The sequence below is a fragment of the Dreissena polymorpha genome, chromosome 10 (genome assembly GCF_020536995.1).
Source record: "Dreissena polymorpha isolate Duluth1 chromosome 10, UMN_Dpol_1.0, whole genome shotgun sequence".
In the NCBI taxonomy this organism is placed as follows: domain Eukaryota; kingdom Metazoa; phylum Mollusca; class Bivalvia; order Myida; family Dreissenidae; genus Dreissena; species Dreissena polymorpha.
In genome coordinates this window covers 32,085,943-32,111,035 of record NC_068364.1, presented here as the reverse complement: position 1 = coordinate 32,111,035, position 25,093 = coordinate 32,085,943, and the positions used below count along the sequence as shown (strand labels likewise).

Here is a 25,093-nt window from a genome sequence, read left to right as displayed (position 1 = left end):
TCTAAAGCTGTTTTATATGGATTAAAAGTTTCTTGAATATATATGAAAACATGAAATTCCCACCACTTAAAAATGGAGTGGACTCATACATGCAATTAGTCGTTGAGAGTCAATATTTCACAGTTTCTATTGATGAACATTTCGTTACAACCAAACCTCTTTTGCATGGACCGTTTCACCGCTTATTATAATACTCTTGAATATTTTTGATGTTTTGACGTTGTGACGTCATCTGCAATTAATTGGATTTGTAGCGTCTCTATACGAGTGTTTTGTTTGATATAATTAAGAAAATGTAGTCTATTTGTAAAAACAATCATTGAAAAAACTTATTCAGGCAAAATGTATCAGAGAAAATTAATGATATTTCTGTGTGCATTTTGTAGTGTTATTGTCGAGTTGTTTAAGCAATCTGTATTTTCACTTATAAAGAATTACACACCGCAAAATATCTACTGATAATGTTCCGTCAGGATTCATGTTATTTGTATGTATTGATTGTATGACTAACAGAAGAAATGGCGGAGGCATACAGGCGATGCCAGGCGCGCCAAGGTCGCTCCGCTGGAACACTTCCGGGACTTGCTGGTGCACAGAACCAGCGCAGAAGGAGTCGGGCAGTGCTTTACCACTTATCCGGTCAATTTGAGAAACACAACAGAGCCAACCGAGCGAAGTCAAAGCTACAACAACTAAATAAGGTATATGATTAAACAATTTAAAAAAATCGCCGAAGTAGAGTGGATATGACGTTCGCCTAACAAGTGGAAGGTCACTGGTTGCATACCCCTTATAGGACGTTATTTAGATCTCCCCCAAAATATACCAAGTATTACTTCTACTCATGTAATGGAAGATGTTCATGCAAAAGACCCATGTCTAACTTGTGATGCGTTTCGGTAATGCTTCTGTTCATAAAGTTACGTATCGGTTTAGGATAAACATACCATGGTTAGTTTTCTTACCAACTTTTATTTGATTTTACCTTTAGGAATAAAAATTTCCAAAATCAGCACAAAGTATCAACCATTTGACATGTTTTACCCTAAAAGGCTAAAAGCACAGTTAATTAAAAACAAATTGACCATGGTTAGATTAACTAATTTTAAAGTGAACAGTTTTGAATAACAAGGGCCCTGGTTCAGTGATCACATTATTGTGTGTATTTTACAGCGTCTTTATCAACGTAGGAATTAATTAAGCATTATACTGTATGTGTGTCTGTTTTGGAGATTGTTTATATCTTTAAACTCAATCGATATATATTTACTTGTCAGTTCTTTAATTGATTTTGTTTGCACTTTCGAACAAATCTCAAACAAGTTTAAAGCATTGACTTATTTTGATGTCATTTCAAATTTAGTCTATTTAATGTTTTAAATAATTTTATTTGAGGGCTAAACTGTCAACAACAAATCTTAACGCATCACGCATCAGAAGTCTAAATGTGAATTGGTCCATTCTAGACTATTCAAGATTTGGCCTAAATTTGTACTCAACTAACGTATTCACGATTTACAGTTTAGTTCCATATCAACGAAGATGCCGGAATACAAGGTCCAAGAAGTCAAGAAGTCCAAGTTCATATTGGTCCACTATGGACTGTTCAAGATCGGCTGGGACTGGCTCATACTGCTTTGCACGTTTTACACTGCAATTCTCGTGCCCTACAACGCCGCTTTTACACGAGCTGAGAAGAACCAGAGAGAATCCATTTATTCCGATGTTGTAGTTGAGGTTCTATTTATGTTCGGTAAGTGTACAGTTACTGTATCTTTGGACGCAACGTGATTTCCAATCTAAAATTACCTGCGTGTTATTATCCGGTGCGTCTTATATACAGACACAATAATACTATATTAACCGTGAGAATTTGAAAAAGGGCCACACTTTCTTAATTTCGTAATCGAAAACCATTGCCGGTATTGTTTTTGCTGTTTTCGTGAAGGTCACAGGCGTTGTAAATATGGAAATAAAGTGGTACACTTGCCAGATTTATTACGGTATTACCGATTCAACATTTTGAACTCTGATAAAAAGTCGACATCGAATTCCATTATTATTTGATAAATTATGATAATTGAAATTTAATAACTTATGGTGTTTAAAAACAAAAAGGCAAGCGAGATAATGATACGCTTTATTATTTCAACTGTCTGGCTGATTTATAACTGTAATTAATTGACCACAATAATAAGGCTTGTAGGTTGTTTTTTTTGTGTACGTGTTTTTTTTTTTGGGGTGGGGGCTGCATAGATTTTTGGCAAACATCGCTCGTTTGATTTCTTTTGAAACAAAAATATCTAACTATACCGCGCGAATCGCAATATTTTTAAATGAGGTTGCATTAGAGCAATTATGTTTTGGGTTAGATCCTAACTATAGGGGGAAAAGTTCTCAGAATATTTCAAAACACACAAAGTTACTCTCAAGCCCAGCCTATCGATGCAAGCGAGCTTATCATTGTTTTTATAGGTCTGGGTGCAAAATGTATCGTTCAAATTTTATTTTTACTTAAACTCGCAAATGTCGTCATTATGTAAGGTCTGTCTAAATTACAAACGTGTGCACTTTCACTTTAGTAAAACCGATTATATTTCAATCCTTCCTTTAAACGAGAGCGTTATACCTCCGCTACAAATAGCACGTGTCTCTGTTCGATCGGTGTTAAGAGTGCTATGTATTGAATGTAACGTCATACTAAAAATCGTAAAATAAAAGAAAATAAGCGAGCATAACTGGGGAACAAAGATCTTTTTTGCAAATAATCTCATTTACAAGACTACCAATGCATGATAATTTCTTCCTTAAAAAGTAATTACTAAACACGCTAGGCCAAATTGACATGGTATGAAAAAACACATATGCATTTATCTATTCATTTCCCGAAGGGGAGGGGACATACACAAATCATATAATTATTGTTCAACCTAACCATCAAAATGCAATAACATTGTATTAAATGAGTTACTAGCAACACTTTGAAAATAAGATTATACATTTGCATTATCTTAACACGTATTAACATCGCACTAAGCTATAAACTTATTAATATGAGTTTTATAGATGTTTTTCAATTAAAAAATCATGAACAATTATTTAACCTGTCGTTGTATATTTTAAGTCAGGTACAAATTTAGATATGTGAAAAATATCCCGCATGTCTTGACATCATTAATTATGCAACAAATTGTTGGCAATGACACCCAGGAGACTCGTAAAACATAAAACCTTCCTTTTCAATAAATACGGATGTATAGTGCCAGCTCATTTAATGTTTTATTGATTTGGAATGCTATTTCACTTCCATCAGGAGATCGCATTTGAAATTATAATTACATTGTATGTACAAAAAGCTTTGATGAGTTGAAATAATAGTTTACAGAGTTCTGATTCTTTTCGGTGGTTTCTAAGAATAAATATTGGTAGTAGTCAACGATTGTATAAGTATTGAACAAAACAGCGAGCATTATTAACTTCATACCAGAATTCCCGCGACATTCGCCTTCGAAATCCTCTAAAATTGTAAGCAAAAATTAGAATAGTAACACTAATATAACATATCTCAGGTGATGATTTAAATTAACGATTTTATTTACGCTTTATCACAGAATGCTTTCTTGATTAGCCTGTGTGGAGAACACTTTACACACATGCATTAATCTCCCTTTTAACAGAGCGGGGGCTCATAAGCTTTCTAGTCAACTTACTTTACTATTTTCACGTACCCTCGGCATATTGATCTAAAACCCGACCCAGTAAGCCTCTATTTAGCCTTCAGTAAACCTTTTGGTCAAGACACCGACTCAATAAGCCTTCGACATATTGGTCAATATAAAGAAGTGAAACTCCAGCTGCTGGAGCAGTATTGCATTCCCTTTTTATACAATTAGTTGGTCCTTTACTTAAGGCAAATGGCCAATTGCCAAAACAGTACGAAACAACTCAAACTTTATTTACCCTTATATATATCATGAATATTGCTGGACCAAGTGTGAGGTTGAGCGCTCTTAAACCGTTTTAAAGCACCTGTATATAGCAATGACCGTTCCAAGGCAGTGACCCAGCTTTATTCTACTATATGTGTATGCTGTTTCGTATTGTACCGTACTGTTTATGCAATTGGTCACTTATCATAAATGAAGGACCTCGAACGTGTGTATAATAGGACTGCTGGACTGCTGCAGTTTCACTTCTTTATATTCAGTTAGCGTTCGTACTCTGGGTTGGACTCGTAAACGATTCTCGAAATTTATCCTTTAAAAAAAACATTGTGACTGGCTTACCCGTTGCAGCAGACTCACAACATTTTATTGCAACGGTCTCCAGCTATAAAAACTGTAATTTGGGATCTGTGTTAATTCCTCCTTAATATATATTTTAGTTATCTAATTTAACTCCCGCACGTCATTCGTCAACAAATGCGGGAAAGTGGTCTGCTAGTCTCACTTTTATAAACATCGAATTTTTGCTCTGTTTAAATTCCACGATTGCATATGTGTATACATTCGCCGTGGCGTGATGTATATGGTGTCCGCCTAGCGAACGGGGTAATGGCTTAGACCTCTCCAATAGACATCTCTCACTGGTTCTATCCAGAAAGCGAATTTCAATAAGCCTCACGTTTTCGATGTACTCGAATAGAAATTAATTTTAGATTTAATATAAAAATTCCTCACCTCGTTTCAGATATCATATTTAACTTCCGCACTTCGTTCGTCAACAAACGCGGACAAGTGGTGTACGAGGCACGAATGATCGCCATCAACTATGTCAAAGGGTGGTTCCTGCTCGATCTGTTGGCCGCCATCCCGTTCGACTTTCTGTACATCTTCAACATCAGTGCTGTAAGCGATGACAATTATTGCATTTATCACATCCTTATCCAGGGTGCAGAATCAATGTGATTTTTAGGGATTTACACACGGGCTGCACAAAATGTAAACACACCGTTAAGAACTTTATTGTTGCAATTATGTATGTTGTCCGCCATCCCGTTCGACTTTCTGTACATCTCCAACATCAATGTTGTAAGCGATCGAAATTATTAGAGCGGTCATTCTGTAAGCGATCGAAATTATTACAGAGGTCATGCTGTAAGCGATCGAAATTATTACCGTGGTCGCCTTCTTACTGGGGAAACCAAAGCAATTTTTTTCAAAATGTAAAATCCTCCAGATCGCTCCAGATCTTGAAGGATAATAAGTTTTTTACTACCGTATCATCATGTATATTCGTCGGCATGACATTTCTTGGTTTTTGCCAAAAAAAATATTTTATGGAAATGGATGTTCTTGGATTTCTGATATTTGACAAACAAAAGGAGTGTTTGCTTTAGACCTTTTTCATTTTTTTGTGTGCATAATTCGTGGATCGGTCAATTGTAAAGATCAACGAATATTAATTTCAGTGTAAATTTCTTCAAAATACGTCATTATGTGATTTAAAGACACAAATATCAACGAAAAATAAATTATAATTCCAATGCCACTGGTTCCTAAGACTCACATATAAGTATTTGCCGCGCTCTGTGAAAAGGGGGTTTAATGCAGGTGCGTAGAGTCTCGTCCAAGATAATCCTGTGCAATTTATGTCCTTGAAATGAATGTATTGTGTCATCCTACTTTGATTTGGTTATCTGACTTAATGTGAACTTTTATAGTTTTCATTCATAAAAATGTACCGCTCACCAAAATGTCATGAAAATATGAACCAGAACTTTTCAAAATATACAATCATACGTAGACAATATCATAGGTTTTTATGTCATTATGATAGTAATATGTCTCCTATAAGTCCGCAAATAACAGAATCTCTACGTCCTGGTTATTCTTATCGACACTATAATCGTCATATAATCGCTGGTCGTATAGCTAGACAGACGTCGGCTTTTTTTTCAGTTGCCCCATATAACATATAGAACTTACTCATAATATTGCCTATCTTTTGATTACGTGCGTATTTTCTGTAAGCGTATAACCCGGACATTTAGATAAATGACATTTAAAACGCTTTGAAATAATAATTAGATTCCTATCTTACACCGTCGCACGTCAATTTATCACAGTTTCTTCAGATAATTAATTAGTTGACTTGTCTCCAATAGTGTACAATGTCCTCAGTATTAATTTCTCACTGTCCTCGTTTTGTTTCAGTATCTGATAGTCGATCAATGCGTGTTTAATGTAACACATATTCAGCTCGATCATTTATATAAATGACATTTCGCCAAGTCTGATCCCAGATTAGCCTGTGCATGTTGATTTTCGTTTTTAAAAAGTCCATTCGTAGCAAAAAAGCCGGTCTAGGCGGAAAGTGAAATCCCTGACTTGCATGTGCGCACTGCACTTGCCTATCTGGGAACACTTATCGCACATGCAATACGCCCAGTTTTGAAAGAACGAGTTTCAATGTATAAGCCAACTTTTTTGCATCATTGTATAATGAATATATACACATTTGACTGTTGGTGGCATATATCAGTGTGTCATTGCCATATGCAATCGACTATTTGCTACATGTTGGGACTACTGTAAAATCATTATTGTTTGTGGAACATTAATTTCCGTACATTTCCGTACATTTCGTGCATTGACCCATTTATAAATTTAACACAAACTCATCGGAAAATGACCGACGCAAATTTTATCTTTTTTTTTATCAAAAACCAGAAATTATCGAATTCTTGTCTCCACTGACAAGTGTTTTAGTTTTGAATAACCTCGAACTTTAATGACGTCAAATACAACTAATTTTACTGTGGTCATTTTGATTAAATAGGATTGGACTTTGTTGTTATACCCCCGAATGTCGGTGGTATATTGGAATCACTCCATCGTTATGCCAGCACCATGAAGTTTAAAGTGTTCAAGACACATTCATGTGTTATATTGCATTGAACATAGCATACACAGCTGTGCAAGGGTAGAAGTTGTTACATTGCTCATTAATATTTTGTTTATATTTGAACCGGGAACTAGTTTTTATAGTTGCATATTTTTCTGAATCGTTTTATGAGACGATTAATATTTAAGAAATTATTGTTTATACTTAATCATATGTAGCATTGTTTTATTTTAATAATACACGGTTGCTTTAGCATACGGAGCATGGTTTCGACCTTTTCTGGATGTGTTGGTATTGTGTAGATACAACTTTCGACTGTTACTATAAAAGTCCAAGTAAGGACATTACTCGTTATTAGCTTTGAAGTTAAAAGGACAATGACCAGCAACATAGAAAATGCCTGCTCGTTTATTGACAGGTCACGTTCTCTCTTGGCCTTTGCTATGTTTCTCCTTTTTAAAACTTTATACTGCTTTCCTGAATAATATATAATTCAAGGTAACTTGCATGTTCTAATGCAATATATGTTTTCAGACCCTATAACTCCCGATTAGTTTATGGTATGATTTTTATATCAAATCTTATTCTAATGTTTTGGCTTTTTAACACATTAGGCTAACGCCATAATGGCTAGTTTCCGTCGCATAAGACTTCCAAATCGCGATTCAGTATACGTTGACAAACTTTGTGTTGAGGTTTTTCTTAAGTGAACATAATGCCTAAATTAATTTGTTTTAAGATTTGACCCACAGTTTCTCCAAAACTTGGCCATTTATTTTGTCAAGGTCTTCGCGCTTTGAAGAAAAATAACCTGTTCGTAAAAATCGACATGAGTTGCTTCACACATGTATCGCATGATAAGAATGATAGTTGGTAATTCTCTCGTGATAAGATGATATCCCCGTTCTTTTTCAGGATGCCCCCGTTCATTTGCTCAAGGTCGCTCGTCTCATTAGGCTCGCCCGACTGCTCCAGAAGATTGACAGGTTCTCTCAGTACAGCGCCCTTGTCCTCGCTTTGCTGATGGGCATGTTTACTCTGCTTGCCCATTGGATGGCTTGTATCTGGTACGCCATTGGCCACGCCGAGTTTGAGGAGCACATTACTTCCGGTATGGTTTTTTTTGTTGTGCGTGTCAATATTAATATAAAAGGACTTTTGACGTCAATATTGATTTGTTTTGTTCAGTAAAATAAAGAAAGTGTAGTCTTTGTGTAAAAAAAAAATTCGAAAAAGCCTTTTAAAACAAAATATATCAGTTAAGAGAGAAAAAAGTATGTTGCAATTTACTTTTATCCCTTTTGTATACAAAATGTGTGTTATTATTTTGTTTAAGTTTTATGAAAACATTCATTTGTTTTGTTGAATAGTTTATTTTTGCTCACGATTTCTGGATTCCGATGAAATTTGTGTTGTTATGTTTCATGCACGATCTTAGTACAAAGGTAATTGCATGTCTGTACCTTAAATAATTTATGTAAGAACATCAATACGCATTATGTAAGTTAGTATGTACACTTCGTATAATTGCATTTTCACTCTCTGTTCACATGACCTTTATGTATGTTTATTATCAAATGTTAAGACTGACGATGTACAATTTTCACGCCGTAATACATTTCTGATTTGTTTTGCTCTTTTAAGGTATATGCTAAAGAAATGTATATCATTTATATTGGTTGTGTGTGTATTTGTTTTGTTTATGAGTCGAGCCGTCTTTAATTGTTTTTCAGCTTGACTTGTTTTATGGCGTCTTGCATTTTTAATGCTGCGATAAAATTATTTCAGGGTGGCTTTACGAACTCAGCGAAAGGCTTGACCTTAACAAACAGATCCTGGGCGCAAACCATACCGGAAATGACACATTCGATTTGGTCAAACCGGACCTCATTATCAGCTATTTGTCCGCCCTCTACTTTACCTGCAGCAGTATGACGAGCGTCGGTTTTGGCAACGTGTCCGCTAACACCAGCACCGAAAAAATCTTTGCCGTTTGTTGCATGATCATTGGCGGTAAGATAGAAGCCGCGATCTGGGAGAATGGTGTTTAATGCTTGGGCGTGAAGTGTTGGTCGTGATAAGCCTAAGCAGAATGCAAATATAATCTGAGAAGGCACTTATTGCACATACAATACATCCCGTTTTCCATGAGCGAGTCTCATATGTGTGTTTGGCGATTGATTCGGGACTTTGTGTTGAGAACGACGCGTAGTTGAGCCGGCTATTGAATATTTTGCATCTACTGTTCCAAGGCGGTTGCACATGCATTGATTATTGTATATGTTTAATTACGTCTCGTTTTTTAAGCCCAGTTTATGGCTCACCTGAGCACAATGTACTCATGGTGATTTTGTGTTATCACCTTTTGTGCGTCTTACCCATTTACCACTTCGATACGTACATTGACGCATTAGTAGTCCCATAGAAAGTTAAATTTAATAAAATACCTTTATACTAAATTCAAATTTTAAAGGCTGCATTTCGATCCCTTAGATACTGATGAGCAGCAAACAGCAAAAACCTGAACAGACTTAGAGTTACTCATAGCCATTATCACTTTGCTTCTGAGTGGGAAAGGATAAACAATTACGTTGTTAAAATTGGGGAGATATTTGGGCAGACAAATTATATCGTCCAAATTATATCTCGGCCGAATTCGAAACTGTGTCACGTTGCCACTAGGTCAAAGTAAAGAAAAAGCTTGTGGGCACTTTAGAAGTGGCAGGCTCATTTTTATTTTATGGCTGAAGTTAATTGATTTGAACACTTTATAATTAACAGTTTGTGTATAATCTAAATGAAACTTACCCAGAATGTTCGTTCAAACTATAATTTTGCTAAGTTAGAACATGAATCTCGATCAGAACATTTGTTGTATGATATCTAGTCCAAGGTTGAAAATAGTACCGGTCCGTGGTAAAACATGGGTGCCAGGTGGCAAGACAGTTTTCCTTGAACAGTTATTGTGAGTCCATTACAATAATCTAAATGCCTCTTATTCTGTCGTATAGTTATGAAAATTTCCCAAAACCTTAGTTGTAATGTTATCGTGGCTGAGCTCGACAATGAATCAGGTCTATCGAAAAACATTTCCACCAGAGAGGTGTGCAGGGCAGTTTCCATCATGTAGTTATATTGAAACTATGAAATCTGTAAGCCACACGCTTTAATTAATGTTCATGAAACAATCTCTGAACGTTGTGTATATGTTAATCGGCTCTTTTGGACAAATATAACCGAAAGGGGGTGGGGAAGTGTACCTTATATGGCTCCTGTGAAAACTTTTGAACAGTATAGAAGTCACAGTTTGCTATGCTATATCGTCCGCGTTTGAAAATGGTTCCGGACCGTTACAAAAAATACTTAAAGGGGTTTGGGTAGTTTTCTTTGTGTTTTATTCAGTGAAACTTTGTGAAAACCTTAATAATGACACGTTTGGCACCATGAATATTTCAACTTAATCAAAACATTTGCCTTATGCAAGGTAAGCAGAGTTCTAAAATTGTTCCGGGAATAAACGAGATCAGAAGCCACATTTAATATATACATGTCATTATACTAAAGCTTCAAAGAACAGTTTGGTTCCTTCGGTTCTCAAATGAGCGATATAGTACATTTGACCCTCTTGTTGTAGGCAATGTAATCTCGCCGAGAGACTTTCTTTTCGAGTAATGTTTCTGTGGTTTTATTATTTAAAGTTGGTTATCATAGGCTATTCAGCGTGCTATTGTTTATGGATGGCCATATTTGTTTTAACACTTATAATAGTTTGGCGGTATGAGTGTACGGTACAAAGCGCAAAGTCGCCGACTTCGGTTGAATGTTGTTTCCACTTTAATAACAAAAATCCATGTCCGTTCATGCATCAGATTATAATGGAATTAATATCCACGTAATCACAATTGATCACTTAATCAAAATGAAAATACAAATAAATAATAATTATAATAATAATAAAAATAATTATGATAAAACAGATGTTATTGCTACTACTTTTAGTTATTTTTTTCAGCTTTAATGCACGCTGTTGTGTTTGGGAACGTCACGGCATTGATTCAAAGAATGTATCAACGGCGGACAACTTTCCATTCCAAAACAAAAGATCTTAAAGGTAGGTATAACTGGAAAAACAAAACAAAATTAGCAATAATAAATATACGTATATATTTGTATCAAACAACGTTTATATTTGTATCAAACATAATATTGGTATGTAATCCTCATGAAACAGTCAGATATTTACTGAATCGCAAGCTAAACTTTTAATGTAATCAAAACCTTAATTGTATCAGATATTGTCACTTTATAACAACCTTTACTTAATCAGATATGTCCATTTTATCACAATATAAATTTCATCAGATATTTACACTTAATCACAATATAAACTTCATATAATTACACTTCATCATATATTCACAACGTAAACGTAAAAAGTCTTAGCATTTTTCAATTCATTTATATATTTGATAACATGTGAAGCTATAACATTTTCATAACTAGATTTTAATAAGAGCCATGGGTTAGCGTCGCAGGTTTTCAGACATATGGTAACCACATTCCTTATAGAAAATCTATAAATGCCCTTATTCATACGGTAAGTAAAAAAATCAAAAACATAATACAACATATGTGTACCACATAAATCTGGACGTTCTCGTACTTAGTCTATTAATACGTCTGTCATTTGCAGATACATGGAGTTCTTTTCGACATTGTTCTTGTGTTGCTTGCAGATTTCTTCCGAGCGAATGATATTCCAAAGCCGCTGAAGCAGAGGATGCAGGAATATTTCCAGACAATGTGGTCCATGAACAACGGAATAGAGACGGACGAGGTGAGAATAGAAAATAGGCCTTGTTCTGGACAAACTGGATTTAGTGCATGTGTTTGAAGTGTCGTCCTAGATTAGCCTGTGAAGTACGCTCGAGCTACTCAAGGGAGACACTTTCCGCTGTATGGATTATTTTGTTAAAATAATGTTTCCTCGAAACGAAAATCTAGTTAAGGCAAAAATTGCCGTCATAGATAAGCCTGTGCGCTCTGGGAGTACATTTTGCCGTCTTACAATAGCAATTACTTCATGTGAACGAATGCAGACATGTACAATAAAAAGAATTGTGTCGAATAGGATAGGTAATTATGATGAGATATTCTTACACAGAGATATTTAAGTACGTTTTAACGATGATCTTGAATATTTTATAAGATGCAAGTTTAACATTTTACGAAGGAACTGTGTCAGCGATTGAGGTGTTCAAAGGTTTATATTTCAGATAAGTCTTCACATGGAGACTTCTCTAACGCCAAACTAGAGCGTCGAATCGTTTGGAAGTGTTGTTTTAGAAAAGTTTCCAAGTGTATTACAACATTTAAACATGAATCTTCATGGGTGTGTTGAAATCAATGGAAAGAAGCGCCATGCACTAGAACAATAATGTTAAACGTTTTTAACCAAGAGTTATTGCCAATTGTTGTATTTGTATTATTTATCATTTCAGGGCTATGTATCAAATGCTCTACCAGATTTGAACATGAAACTTCATGTGTGTATATATATCATTGAAGAGAGTTGCATCGCATAACAACAATTGCCATACACTTAATTATGTTTTATGATTATATCAAGGCATTTGCACCCATCCATACACAACATTTATTTGGCAGAGAATACCAATGCAACGAATTTGCTTGTCAATCATCTGATCTTATGAATCATCCATTAAGAAAATAAGTCTTACCCATTACAAACTTGATACAATTTGAAACTTCAGAACACAAATACCATCCAATCAGATTCTGAAGTATTAACATATCGTCCAATTATAAACTGAAATCCGCAAATATTATCATATAAGATACAGGAAATATCATCCAATCAGATACGATTATACAAACACTTCATCCAATCAGATTCTAAAGAAAAAAACACGTATAATCCAATCAGATGCTGACGACCAAAAATATCATCCAATCAGTTACTGTTGACAAAAAATATCATCCAATCAGATACTGAATGATGAAAATATCATCCAATTAGATACTGAAAGACTTCCCAGAAGAGATGAAAGGTGAACTGGGTCTTCATCTTCACAAGGACATTCTAAATCTTCCCATTTTCGAGGAGGCCCCACAAGGCTGCCTGAGGTCAATCGCCTTGCACACTAAGCGGTCGTTCTGTGCCCCTGGGGAGTTCCTGGTACACAAAGGTGACACCTCTAACTACATGTACCTGCTCGTGAGCGGCTCGATGGAGGTGCTTAAGACGGACATGGTTGTCGCAATTCTTGGTAAGTATTCGTCGCAAGTTTAAAAATATAAACATTTATAAACATGTTTATTAATATATTTATAGAAATAGACATATAAATATAAATCATATAGCTAATACCATATTATTATATGATTCTTATGTATTGTGCATGTACCGTCAGTCAAGGGAAATACATTATATATCGTTTGTTACACCGTGCGACAGCAAATAATTATGTCATTCTAAAAGAGAGCATTATACATTTTTTAATCAGAAGACATTTAAAAGAGTAAAAGGTAAGACAAGTTATACAAGCTATTTAGTTTAACGTTGAATACAAATAACTTATTTTGAAACTATTCACATTAATATTTTAAAATGCGGAGTTTTCATTGTATTATTTATTTGACTTTCTAAATCCCTGTATGTCATAACAAGCACGTGTTGTATGAATAGTATAACACTTTGGCTTAGTGATTATAAGTTAAATTTATAGTTGTTACTTTTTTATTCATGCTTTGGACGTTATACATGGTCTAGATTCCCGTAAAAAGGATATACATGTTCATAATATTGTGTCTATGTGGGCAACGGACGCGGCGTTTTTTGTGCTTGACGAGTACAAGATAACCTATGTAACGCAAACATTGCACGATGCCTGAAAACAACTTCTGTCTTATATAATGGAAATATCAGCCGCGCTCTGTGAAATGGGGCTTAGTGCATGTACGTAAAATGTCGACTCTGATCAGCCTGTGTAGTCCGTATAAGCTTATCGGAGACAACCATTTCCGTTGCTATGGTATTTGTAGTTTGAGAGAAGACTTTTCTTACAAAAATCCAGTTAAGACGGAGAGTGTCGTCCCTGATTGGCATAAGCGGACTGCACAAGATTATCCGGGACGGCACTTTATGTCCTTAACCAATAAACACTGTTTTCACATTGACTTGCTCAATTTGCCTCTATTTTCCTAGGTAAAGGTGATCTCTTCGGATCTGATATCGACTTTGAAGATCCAATCAGCGTCTGCAATTATGACGTCAGATCCTTGACTTACAGTGAACTACAGTGTATCAGCATAAAAGGTAATCATTGACATAAAAATAATGCATACATACCAGTGATATTGCAAACATTGAAACTTAAGAAATTATGTGGCCGTTTTATCATTATATATCATCCAATTAGATACTGAAAAAATCATCCGATCAGATACTGATGAACAAAAATATCATCCAATCAGATACTGAAGAACAAAAATAGCATCCAACCAGATACTGATGAACAAAATAGCATCCAATCAGATACTGATGAACAAAAATATCATCCAATCCGATACTGATGAACAAAAATAGCATCCAATCAGATACTGAAGAACAAAAATAGCCACCAATCAGATACTGAAGAACAAAAATATAATCCAGTTATATACTGAAGAACAAAAATAATATTCATTGAGATACTTAATAGTTATAATTAGCCCTTTTTATCTGGAAAAAAATCTTGTTCGTACCCACTACTTATATAAATTACAATTTAAAAGATAAATCAGAAAACTGTCAAATTGTGATCGAGAAAGGTCTAACTATGACTGTAGGTCCATCGAGTATTTTTTGTTCCAGGTTTGAATGATGTTCTACTCTTGTATCCGGACTTTGCAGAAAAGTTCGCCAAGGATATCCACAATGATCTGACCTACAATTTACGACAGACTGCCGAGGACTCCGACGAAGTGAGTGGCTGCTTCTTATTTACTTAAATGAGTCGTGTTCTGAGAAAACTGGGCATTATGCATGTGCGTAAAGTGTCGTCCCAGATTTGCCTGTGCAGTCCGCACATGCTCATCAGGGAAGACTCTTTCCGTTTTTATGACATTTTTCGTTTTAAAGAAGTCTCTTCTTAGCAAAAATTCAATTTAGGCGGAAAGTGTCCTCCCTGATTAGCCTGTGCGGACTGCACATGCTTATCTGGGACGACACTTTACACACATGCATTATGCCCAGTTTTCTCAGAACACGACTCAATTTCTTACTTAAATAAATGAGTCTCGCTCGTGAAAATAGGGCTTAATGCATGTGTGGTAGGTAACGTTCAGATTAGCCTGTTCAGTCTCAACAGGCTGATCAGGGAAGATACTGTCATTGACTTTTTCGTCTAAAGGACATCGTAGCGAAAATCTAGTTACAGAGCTTAGTGCCATCCCTGATTAGCTTGTTCGGATTGCACATATTAATCTTTGACGATTCTTTGCGCACATGCATAACACCTGGTTTTCCAAAAGCGAGAATAAATAATTACTTTGATGAAACAAAATGAGTTTATACCTTTTTTAAAAAATATTACAAAATATTATGAGTGTTTATTGAAATCATTTGTGCAAGGTATGATCTTTAAAATTATGCAATCTACTACAGCTACTACTACTACTCATAGTACTACTACTAAAATTTTATTTGCTACTACGCCTTAAAATAATAGTTGTGTCATCATTTTAATGGATATCAACTAAACAACGCCTTATGGCCCTGACGTCATTTCTTCGACGGAAACATTTGGAGGTGACGTTTTAACGAAGCTTGATTTGTCTTTTCAAACATTTGGTTGGGCAAAAACATGTTGTTTGTTTCCAATTATACAAGCGATCCTTATTTATTGGACCATTCCTTAACATATTTATATTCCTTATAAACAAAAAAAGGAACTTGTTAACGGTTTAAGATCAATGAATAAAAAAGAGCGCAGATTAATGAAAGATTGAATGCATTTTATTTAGACAAGCAATATAACACTTTCACTAAGAATTATGTTAAACATATATGTTCGTTTATTTCTAGTCATCCGTGAAAATGGGAAAAATGATAAAGCGTGTGTAACGCTTTTCATCGATCATTTAGAAAAATGTTTATGCCCGACACTACGTTGAAATTACATCCACATTGAAAAACCTACATGACAAAGGGTTAAATAGCTAGCTTTTTCTTGAAGAGGACCGAGTTGAAGAAAGCGACAGGCACAATTATTTTTATGTAATCTTGTTTTCTTTCGTTAACTTATTAAATTAATTAATAGTATATTTGAACAACAAGAAAATCTGTGATCAAGTCCAATAAATTTTAGATAAAAAGAAATAGAGGGTATTTTTGGTATTTGTTTGTTTCGATACATTCTAAATTTCAATAAACGAATGATCATAGAAATTAATAATAAACGAATGACGCTGTTATTTATTAACTTCGATCGACAATGGGTTAAATGTATAATATATACCGAACATTCCTTTTTATTTAATACTTTTTCGTCGTTTTTAAACATTTTAAAATGTTAACTTGGAAATTTTCAGCGTAAAAATAACGCCATAACGTCTAAACGACGTCATTTAACAATACAGCAATGAGAAACATCGAAAGTTTTGTGTTTAAATCACTGATATTTCCCTTTTAACCAATGACACGTATTAAACAAGTTATGCAATAAAAATGTTTTCAATACTTCTGAAAATCCTCTTTGAAGTTATTATTAACATATGAACAGTAAAAAACAAAATAACAAAAATAATGCAAAAAATTAACTATTATTTGAAGATATATGTGGAAACGAACAACATATTTTGTTGGCCTTATTATCTCGTTATTCACGCTTTTTATTAGAGTTTGATCTTAAGACTACGTACATGCGTTTTATATGTTGACAACACCTTATGTTGAGTGATATTATTTTATATTATTGCATTTGTGCACATTGCACTTTGTTTAAATATGTGTATGTCCACCACCACTATCGCGGGGGACATATTGTTTTTGCCCTGTCTGTTGGTTCGTTGGTTTGTTTGTTGGTTTGCGTGAAACTTTAACATTAGCCATTACTTTTGCAATATTGAAGATAGCAACTTCATATTTGGCATGCATGTGTATCTCACGGAGCTGCACAGTTTGCGTGGTGAAAGGTCAAGGTCATCATTCAATATCAAAGGTCAAATATATAGGTCAAAATCGCTTATTAAATATACGCTTTTGCAATATTAAAGATAGCATTTTGATATTTGGCATGCATGTGTATCTCATGGAGTTGCTCATTTCGAGCGGTGAAAGGTCAAGGTCATCCTTGAAGGTCAAAGGCTAGATATATGGGGGGACATAGCGTTTCACAAACACATCTTGTTTTATTGTTTGAATTTAGCTATTAAATTGGTGAATGCTTTTTATGTGTACTGCTCGTTTGCATTTGTGTGATTTTTCATTGAGGTATATTTTAACAATCTATGCCAACATACCGACTGATGGTATTTATGTCGCGTTAAAACATCCGAATTCCGTCATTTTTGCAGGCGACCTTATATAATTAATGTCAGATATATTTTCGGAATTTAAGAGGCTAAATTAAGGCATTTTTGAGATTTATATGATATACAGTAATTTGTATTTGCAACGTCGGTTTCGTAGTTGTCTTTTGTCAAAGGGCTGTTTGTCTTAAAATTTGATTAGAACTGATTTGTTAAAGCAATTATGTGTTATTATCACCGGAATCGAAAGCCATAATTGTTAAATTCAAATCAATTCATAATTGACACACTGTACAAGAACGTGGGCTTGGCGTAGTTTTTCAATTACTCAACTAGGCCTTTTTTGCTTGAATAATCAGGCTAAAGTAATTTCCGTTAATTGTCGTCCAAGATTAACTTGTGCGTTGTGCACAAGCTTACCACGGACGACACTTTCCGTCTTGAATAGAGTTCCGTTTTGAAAAGACAACCTTTAATCAACAAATGCCACCAAAGCAGAATTGTGTGGTCCCTTACTAGCCTGTATTGACTGCACAGGCTAATCTAGGACACACACTACATAAGTCCAGTTTTCCCAAAACGAGGCTCAAATAATTTATATAAGAATGAATATTTTGCATAATCACTTTCTATGAGTCAATAAGCAATTTTTTATCAATCTCATACGTGAAAGTTAAACATCCAAATGATGCTTATTAAGCAGATCCGAGTATCAAAAAGGCGCTTTAAACGAGTGTGTTTTAACCGGACATATCCAGGAAACCAACAGCAGTCCAAAAGCCCGTGTATGTACGCTGCCTTCAATCTCTGAGGACGACGAGCTGTCGGCGTCCGACGACGACGACGACCATGACGACAAGCTACCGCCCCCGCCGCCGACTTCGCTCTTGCTTTCCGAGAAGCCCTCTGTGTCTACTGTACTTGAAGAAGAGGAGGATGGCATCACCGCTGTGAATCCCTCCATAAGCTCGCCCTTATTGCCGCATACCCCGAGACTGAGTCATAAAATGATACCGAATGGAGATATACAGGTGGAGGCGGTGGGAAGGTAAGAACTTCCGATTAATATATGAGCACGTTTCCGGGAAAACGGGGTTTAATGCGTTTGCGAAATGTATCGACCCAGATAAGATTGTTCGTTACGCTTGTTTTTGGAATTTTACGTTTATATGAAGACTCTTTGAAACCCAGTTGAGGCGGACATTGACGCACCGGATAAGCGTTTATTGACTGCAAAGGCTGATCTAGAACGATGCATTTCGCACATGTATGAGTGGCGTTCTGAGAAAATTGGGTATAATGCATGTGCGTAAAGTGTTGTCCTAGATTAGTTTCTGAAGTTCGCACAGGTTAATCAGGGACGACACTTTCCGCCTAAATTGGATTTTTGCTAAGAAGAGACTCCGTTTTAACTAAAAGTGTCATAAAAGAGGAAAGTGTCGTCCCCGATTTGTCTGTGCGGACTGCACAAGCTAATCTAAGACGACACTTTACGCACATGCATTATGCCCAGTTTTCTCAGAACGCGACATGTATTATGCCCGGTTTTCTTAGAGAGCGGATCATATTGTTTTACGACTCCTTTGAAAACAATGTTTCGCATTCATAATGCAACTACCCGTTGACGTTTCATATTATCGTTAACATTGCACTAACATTTCCACTGAATTTACAGATTGATTTAATTTACCTGTTGCATTTTAAAGTCCCAGATTTGACATTATTCTGAGCTTAATTGTTTTATTATTAAAATAAAATTAGTTGTATATCAAAACTATATTTTATAGACAAGTAATTCAAATAGACAGTTTTAATAGGGGTTCTTCACTGAAATGTTAAACAGCTGATTTAATTAAAGTGTAGGAACATGCTTAACTTATTTCCCAATTACCCGTTATTTGAAACAATTCAAAATAAATCCATGGCTATGTTTTGCATTTAACAGTGTTTTAAACATTGATAGGAGCTTTCATTGATAACTAACTTATAGTGCAGTAGTCTGTTACAAGAAGGTGGTCGCAGTCACGTGATACCAAATCATTTCTAAATTAAAATTGTTCCATAATATTTAAAGTAATTATTTAAAGTAAGTATTTAAAGTAAGTATTTAAAGTAAGTGTAAATATAAGGTCAGTCTGTATCAACATCGGACCGTCATTTGAAATGCATTTCCAAATGTTACAACACTTCTAGCGGAGTATTTGTCTAGTAGTATAGTAATGCACTTACATCATAATGTATTGTTCCCGCTCCAATTTCCTTCATAATTTTCTTCTGACGCACTAGAAAGCACACGTCAGGAATGTGAGGATAAGTAGGAAACTGAGGACCTATTCCATGTCCTTTGTCCGACCGTATATTCAAAAACAAAATTAAAAGACGTTAAACTTTTTTTATTTCATTTATTTAATTAAAAAATAATAATTAAAGATTGAAAAGCCACGTATGTCTGAAACGAGGCAACTTTTTGTATCTTACTGGTCTCTCCGTTACCAAAATAACATATTTAAACAAAATTAAACATAAGTTGCACCAGTAGGGGAGAAAGGTTATTAATACATGCGGTCCTTAACGCAAATTAACGCAGCAAACACGCAGGTCAATTAACGCAGCAAACACGCAGGTCAATTAACGCAGCAAACACGCAGGTCAATTAACGCAGCAAACACGCAGGTCTTCTGCGATTGATGTTCACGTGGGTTAGAAATGCGATGCACTCGATACAAGTAACACAAGCACCGAGTGCATGCAATATTTTAGTTCAAACACAATCGAGCAATATAATAACAATAAAAGTAGTTCATATCGTAGTGGGATAATCTGCTAACGCAAAAAAGGACCTCAGTTTCGAAGCGTCATTACATGTTTATGGTCATTCTTGAGTGCGTCTTCACATCTTGTGTCATACAAACACACACACTTTTGTATTCATAACAGTCCGTCGAGTGTTCGGCTTTGGGGAAGTCGGCGACCACCCGGTCTCATGAACAGATCTTTCAAGGAGACGAGGAAAGTGAGGATGGGTGTTGGAATGCATTCTTGTGGTAAGACAAACATGACTTTTGTACTTTCATTGTGCAGATAAAACACGTAATGTACACAGTAGTTATTGGGATATAGAAACGACATATAGACGACAAACAAACAAAGGATAAGAAACAAAATATAAAAAAACACACTAAGTTTAATTATTTTCATAATGGAATTATTGTTTTGATCTATTTAGTTTTAATGTGAATTGCCTCTCGTGTCTTTCTTACTTTTTTGTCTTTTCATTTTCATTTTATTTTATGGGTAGTTGTTTATGCATTTCCAAGATATATATCTAATTTTTGAACGTCAATATATATATAACTGCAAATGATATTATTGTTCAAGACGCGGCGGAGAAGATTGTCCCACATATCCAAAATCTGCAAAATGAAGTAGAAGGCACAAAAGCTTCGATCACCAAACTTGAGCGAAAGGTATCAAAAATCAGCCAGGATATAGGTGCAATCGATCGTAACTTGAGAGAAATACTGAAACATATTACGAATGTTGGCAAAATATCCCATTTGGAGCCTTTACTGCCGCCGTCACCCATTACACCGTTAAACCATTCACGTGCAACATTTAGTTTTGACTTTTCTGAAATAACGTTGAATGATTCTCCGTGTTCACGCAATGCTCTTAGACATAAAAGTGCGGAGAATATTCGCGGTTCCGACAGTTCGATAACCGTTTCAGATCGTAGTCCAAAGCCTCTGAATCATGATGTTTTTAACTCTACGAATACGAACCCGGTCTTAAAATCCAGAGCAACATCACGTTTTCCACAGAATTTTGATCCTTCAAAGAGGCGCAGTAGCTTGCAGGTTCCATTGTTGTTAAATCCTCATGACTTGGTTACTCGTCGTTACAGTGATGGTACAGAAAATAAAGACAAACCAATTATAACATCGATGGCGAGTTCTAAAAGTGACAATAACGTTACAAAACAGGTACTTCCTTTCAGCGAAACTCAGAGTGAATATTTGATTGCGAACCGATCTTTGGGAGGTTCCGAAGAAATGACTATCGATTCGGTATCAGACTCAAAAGATACTGACCATCTTCTTGATAAAGATACATTTATGAACAGTCTGGAAGACGTACACTCGTTCGATTGCAATTCTCCGTTGACGGAACGGCATATTAAATCATTTGATAACAGTGTTTGCTTAGAAAAGGGTAACAGAAGCCAGTTATCGAATAGCTGCGATGAACGCCTCAATGACTCTCCGTACAGTAACATTGTACATCCGTCAGCGCAAACCATAAAGAAGAAGTCTAATGATAAGCAACGTTTAAAGAAAGAAAATCAAACAAATTGTTCTGCGAAACGGAGTTTAGTCAGCAGTAAAAGTTGTTTTGAAATAGGGCACGGCCGAGCTAAACCACTAAGACCAAACGACTGTAATATTTCAAAGGTCCAAAGCCAAGTATTCCTTGAAACGGAATTTGGGGCAAATACACCAAATGAAGTTAAAACAGTTTTTTGTGATAAGAAGCCTCTATCCAGAAAAGATTCCTCTAATTTGTGTTTAAGCAACAGTTTGTGCGATAGGCCAGTGTATGTGGGTTCTATTGAAATAATTGACAGTTCTCCTGATTACAAAGTTGACATGGGACAAATACCCTTAATGTGCCATGGCTCCAATGAGAATTCATTACAGCGTGACTTTAACACTACACATTTCGACAGTCAAGAACATTTAAGAACCGACTCTGGAAATGTTAGTTTAATGGAAACCCAAGATTTTAAATTTAGCAGCGCAGATAATGTCGATCAGTATTATGACGGCCTTAAAGATACTTTTGGAAAATCAGTAAACAACATAAGTAATAAGTACAATCATATTTACGGTAACAAATCGCGAATGAAGGAGAACGAATGTGTTTCACCTGACACACCTACGGATATAAGTGGTAGTTTAAAAACAGAGGACGACGATGCCAACATATGTACCACTGTGCTGGATATCGAATGTGATAATTTAGCCCGTAATGGAATTTTCACACCAATGTTCGATGATAACTCATTACGAACGACAAATTTGTGAATGGATAAGAGAGTTTATACATTTTGAATATTTACTCCATTTTTACATTTAATGTTTGTTATTTTATACTTTTGTAATGATAGTTCTTTTGTCAAGTTGTAATTATAGATATTGTTGGACTATACAATAACGCTTCTGACCTTCCTTTATATGGAGCAAGAAATGTCGTTTACTTTTAATAATTGTTAAGAATATATATTTAAATGCATGTTAAATGTATATCCTTATAGGTTTTTACAATTGTAAGTTCGTTTGTCGTGTTGGGATAAATGTTGACATTGTGTGTTAATATTCGGATGCGTGTTTTCGGATGTTACACGTGTCATACTTATCATAAACTCGGGATTCACGTTAATAGAAAAATGTTGCTTCGTGTAATATGTTTTGTATGCATTGTCTATTACATTGTTCCTTACCTTGTTACTTCTATTAAAACGTTATAAAAACGCATTTTACCTGTTTAAGAAAAAAAAAGAAAAGAACATATACAAATAATGTACGTTTACAGATCTACTTACTCAATGTAAAATGATGGTACTAATTTAACCAACCATCTACGTCTGTTCCTTCGAAGAAATAGGAATTGCAATTTTGCAATTTTCTGTGAGAACTGAACATCATGCTAGTGGAAACAGAACCAATAAATAAGTAATTCAGAGTGCAAAACAGGCTGTCTGCAATTATTTGATATACGAGCGAACATATTTTAGTATTACGCAGTAAAATTGGGTCTACCATCGGTGTCTTGAAGTAACGGTGAACTTTCACTTTTGTGTTAGACCAAGACATACGTATTTATGACGAATAACGTTCTAGTGAAAACGAGGTTCAAACCTCATATTTATTGCAAAGAATATAAATCCGACATTAACACATATGCAATGATAGTTTCGATTAATACTATGTAATAATGATAAAGATCAATAACATACATAAAGCTTTTGGTCAAGCATAGGGGTAATATCGGATTTTCATTAATGCACAATTCTTGAAGGCGAATATAAATAGATGATTTACATTTATTAATGATGCGCTCTTTGAAAGCTCTTTTAATTAAATATTTAATGGATGACAACATCCTGCACATAGTGTATACTATGGGGTTATACGCTTTAAATCAACGCAAAGCAACTAGAACATTTATCGTAAAAAAACTCCATTATAACACAAGTTGTGTCAATCAAGCGTTTTCTTTTAATACATCAGTTTGAACTTTAACAAGTAGAGGCTTCTTGTACAGTATATATTTCAATTCAGGCAAATTGTGTGCGGTATTCGGGCAACTAGCGGCAACCATTTAAATGTAGCTGAGCAGTTTATATGTTGGGATAGGTGGCATAGAAACACGAGGTCCATGCAATATGCTATAAATAAAGATTATCAGAAACACACATACCACAAACAGTTAGCTTAGATAAAAGGATATATAGATAAGTAAAATGTAAATGTTAATTGAAAATACGTCAACGCATATATGTGCCAGGTAATAGAGTTACGTATGAAGACATGTTCGATTGGAATATTGAAATTGAAAAATGAACTATAAACACAACTGCTTCTATTGTAACTGTGAATTTTGCAGATTCGTTTTTATTGTAACACGTTTTAAAGCCATTAAACAGGTCTAACGATACTTTGTATCGTTTTTTACCATGTCTAATTACAATGTCAACATAGTTAATATTCCCCCTAAATATATTGAATATATCGGCCTCTCTGTCAGTTATGTTGTTGGGCTATAATAAAGAAACACGTTTTTCTTGGTAATATTGGAGAACATCGATACAAATATATAAACGAACATACACAACAAATCCTATACTACACTGTGACGTCAATGGCCACCAAAATTCAGCGTGTCAAATGCATTCGCACCATGTTTATGATCTAGACGCAGACATGTATGAGATCAAACTAAAATTAATCAGTCCAGTATTATAAGGTAAAACTATCGGCTGAAATACCATTTGATAAGCATGTAAGAAACTATTTCAAAGATATACTTAAATGTAAAGAATACGCACACGTGTCACATAAAATCAACAGTTGTTCGGGTTGTATTTGCTGTTTATAAGAGTAGCATTGTTTTTAATTGTGGTAAATTGGGATAAGCTTTATTTTAAATTATGTATAGTTTAAACATATTTCTTTCTTTTGGCAAGTACAATATATCAAAATACACATTACAATAGATATCAGAAAAGGATTGAAACGAAAGAAATACTTCTTGTATATTTACTCTCGTTAAATTGTGTATAGAATTAAGTATATTGAGGAAACAGTCATTTAATATATATAATGACATACATGTGATATGTCAATGAGTAAGTCATCTCCAACAACAATATACATATAATGGATAAAACCAAACGTATATAGCCATGCATTATGATGTAATATTGTATGATTGCATATTATTATGTGATAACATTTTTTATTTTTGATGAAATCCAAAGTTCATGAAGAACATCTGAGCATTACATAAATCTATCTGGATAGTGCATTAACATAAACATAACCAATGGTTATTTTATTACATTTTATTATTATAACACTAAATTTAGAATTGTACTTTACTGCTGCTGTATGAAACTTCAAGTAAATGGCAGAATTACAAGAACGGGAGATAA

At 34.9% G+C, this 25,093-nt stretch overlaps 1 protein-coding gene across 1 annotated transcript in view; it reads left to right on the top strand.

The window, feature by feature from the left end:
* LOC127849014 (potassium voltage-gated channel subfamily H member 8-like) overlaps positions 1-22,866 on the top strand; it is a 67,886-nt gene extending 45,020 nt beyond the window's left edge. Inside the window, exons 4-16 of the mRNA XM_052381738.1 lie at positions 514-701; positions 1,522-1,753; positions 4,690-4,847; positions 7,762-7,957; positions 8,635-8,859; positions 10,859-10,957; positions 11,583-11,683; positions 12,887-13,136; positions 14,075-14,185; positions 14,723-14,832; positions 18,138-18,427; positions 20,317-20,423; positions 20,758-22,866. Of these exons, the coding sequence (XP_052237698.1) occupies positions 514-701; positions 1,522-1,753; positions 4,690-4,847; positions 7,762-7,957; positions 8,635-8,859; positions 10,859-10,957; positions 11,583-11,683; positions 12,887-13,136; positions 14,075-14,185; positions 14,723-14,832; positions 18,138-18,427; positions 20,317-20,423; positions 20,758-22,463 (3,773 nt within the window). The 3' untranslated portion in view covers positions 22,464-22,866. The remainder of the gene's footprint in view (positions 1-513; positions 702-1,521; positions 1,754-4,689; positions 4,848-7,761; positions 7,958-8,634; positions 8,860-10,858; positions 10,958-11,582; positions 11,684-12,886; positions 13,137-14,074; positions 14,186-14,722; positions 14,833-18,137; positions 18,428-20,316; positions 20,424-20,757) is intronic.
* Positions 22,867-25,093: the final 2,227 nt, after the last annotated feature.